Raw genomic sequence first — 3,083 nt, forward strand, 5'->3', positions numbered from 1 at the left:
TATATATCCTTTTTCTCTCTCTATCTTTCTCACTCTCTCTCTCTCTCTCTTCAACCAACAACTGCAAAATCCCTTCTTTCTCTTAACCAACAACTGAAAAAGTTTTTTCTTTTTTTAACCCTTTAAGCTACATGAGAAGAAGAAGAAGAGCTTAAAAAACAGAGCAAAGCAAAAAAGATCAAGATTTGAGGTGAAATGGGTAAGTATATGAGGAAGAGGAAGACAAAAACTACTGGTGAAGTTGTTGCTGTTTTGGATGTAAGTCCTTTGGGTGTTCGTACAAGAGCTAAAACCCTAGCTTTGAAGCGATTGCAGAAATCGAGCTCAGGTGGCGGTGATGGTGGTGATGTGGGTGGGGGGTGTTATCTGCAGCTGAGGAGCAGGCGGCTGGAGAAACCCTTGGTGGGGTTTGAAAGGAAAAGACGGAAACACCCTTTGAAGGAATCGAAAAGACAGAATCGGAGTTTGAGGGTGAGGGAAATGAAGGGGCAATCTTGGAATTCTGGGTCTGGAGAGGGTGAAGAGGAGAAGAAGGAACAAGTACAGGAAAATCAGAAGGAAATTGACAACAATGGAAGCTTTGAAGGTGAAAACTTGCTGGAATTTGATGGTAGAGAGAGGTGAGTTTTCGCCTTTTTTCGGGTTTTTTTTTACTTCAATTTCTCATTGTAGTTGTTAGATTTATCAGTATGCATGTTACAATTGATGATTAGGGTTGAATTTTCTGTTTACTGGTAAGTCGAAAATCGAACTCTCACCAACAAGGTGAAAGTTTGCGTAGTCAATCAACTGAGTTACTGAGATTCCTCGAAGTTCTAAAAGAATTCCCCTTTATACTTTTTTGTTTGTTTTTTTCCCTTAATTTTTCTCCTTTTTAGCTCTAGTGTATGTTCTTGGATTAATTGGATAATTCAATTGTAAGAACTAAAATCTTTTGGTGTTCTTTTTGAAGTTTTTGAAAAATCAAAACTTTTTATGGTTTTTTTCTCTTTTAGAGTGATTTTTCCATTTTTAATGTTTTTTCAGAATGAAATTAGAACTTCATCATAGAAAGTTTTGTTTTTTAATGATGTGAAGTTGGAAAAATGCACAAGTTTGATTGTTGTCTTTTAGCCATATTGGTTTATGGGGAATTTATAGAAGTGAAAGTTCACTTTTCCAACGAACTATACTTAAACTTTTTTCTATTCTATTGCTTCGAAGGAATTGCTTATATGCTGCATTTGTCGATTGTATCGTAATTAGACTGTGGTAGAAGGATAACTGATTACGTGCTGCCTCTATAGTTATCGCGATTGTCTTTGTTTGATCAAAGTTGAAATGTTAATTCTATCTTAAAAGTACCGTTATCTTTATGTGCTTTGTTGAAAGGAAATAAAATCACTGTCTTCCCTGATTTCCTGAGCTGTTGGAATGGAATTCCCATTCTGTTATAATGCATTTCTCAATGTGTTCGAAATTGCATAGCAAATGAAGTATCTGTGATCTCTTCTTTTGCAAATTACTCTTCCAAAACTAACTAAAAAAGTTTTTGAGAAGTCGTCCTGTTGTACTATCTTCCTTTGTCATCGACACATTGTCATTGGATAGTGCTGATAGTTTGTTCTTCAGTATGACTGTGAACAATCGAACACGAATGGCATTTGATTTGATATGGCGATTAATGAGTATGTACATAAATGAACTCATTTTCTGATTGTTCTACCTAACAAAAAGACAAGACAGTCCCGTTGTACACCTATGTCATTGAAAATTCCATGGTGATAAATGTATATCGTCTGCATTTTACATGTATATTGGTATCTTTCTGTTTAAATTTTTAAATAGTCGCAATCATTGTTATGAGCATTTGCCATTGAAAAATGAATGTGGGGTACCCTATATGATTGGAGCTTGGATGGATTAGATGAAAGAAAAGAAAAGAGAAGCTTTTTTGAGAGCCACTAATTATATTCCTTTTATTACTTTAGTTTCTTTCTTTTAACCGAGTGTGGGGTAAGGCTGCGTACTATAGACCCTTGTGGTCCATACTCCGTGTATTTCAAGGGCGCAGGTGAATTAGTTCATATGATTAGCACTAATAAGAGGATTTACGCTTTCTTATAGGACCACCAGGGAGAGCACACCTTGTAATTTGATCAGGGACCCGGATAACATACCAACCCCTGGTTCCAGTACAAGAGCTAACAATGCTAGCGAAGGTAACGGCAGGGAGCCAACTTCAGCGCAAAGAATTATCCCAACAGCTCATGAAATGAACGACTTCTTTGCGGGTACAGAAGAGAAGCAGCAGAAACAATTCATTGAGAAGTATGGCATTTTAACAACTCGAATATTTCAACTGTTGATTCTCCTCTTCTTCTAATTGATATCCTGTTTTGGTGTGGCGTGCCAGGTACAACTTTGATCCGGTGAACGACAAGCCCCTCCCTGGACGTTACAAATGGGTGAAAGTAGATCGTTAGACGCGGTTGGAACTAGATGGTTAGATATGGACATATGGTATCGGCATCGGCATCCCAGGAGGACTTGTTGTTTGATCTTTAGGTCTAGAACTCTAGATAAAGGTAGGAAAACAGCAAGGATTGTTAGTTAGTCCTACTTGGTGATGGTCATATTTTGTTTCCAGTCACCCCTTGTAAAGAATTTAGGACAACAAGTTCTAAACTGTAGACTAAGACTAGTGAATCTGTAGCATAACAGTGTGTGTGAATTTATCATATATTATTAAGTGGGAAGATCCAAACTGCAAAGTTGAATTATCATTTTGCTCCTCTTCTAAATTAATAAATGAGTATATTGATATTGCTTTTAATCGCAATCATAAATTTCATAATGGAAGAATTTGATAAGTTATGATATGGAAAGTTATTCATCACTATTTTGATGTAGAAATCATACAGATTTTAATCGTGATCATAAATCTCATAATGGAAGAATTTGAAAAATTATGATATGAAAAATCATTCATCACTAATTTATGGTAGAAATCAATCTCAAAATTAAAATTTGAATTTGAAGGGTCATTTGTTAATGTCATTTAAGAACCAACTTACAGAGACGGAAGCTCACAATCGGAAATC

General features: G+C 36.0%; 1 protein-coding gene across 1 annotated transcript; it reads left to right on the forward strand.

Annotated features, from left to right (window-relative positions):
- LOC107005267 (cyclin-dependent kinase inhibitor 4-like) lies at positions 1-2,807 on the forward strand. Its single transcript, XM_015203810.2, has 3 exons — positions 1-620; positions 2,107-2,310; positions 2,396-2,807. The coding sequence occupies exons 1-3, from the start codon at positions 196-198 to the stop codon at positions 2,463-2,465; spliced, it is 699 nt and encodes a 232-aa protein (XP_015059296.1). The 5' UTR covers positions 1-195; the 3' UTR covers positions 2,466-2,807.
- The last annotated feature ends 276 nt before the right edge of the window (positions 2,808-3,083 follow it).

The sequence above is a fragment of the Solanum pennellii genome, chromosome 12 (genome assembly GCF_001406875.1).
Source record: "Solanum pennellii chromosome 12, SPENNV200".
Lineage (NCBI taxonomy): Eukaryota > Viridiplantae > Streptophyta > Magnoliopsida > Solanales > Solanaceae > Solanum > Solanum pennellii.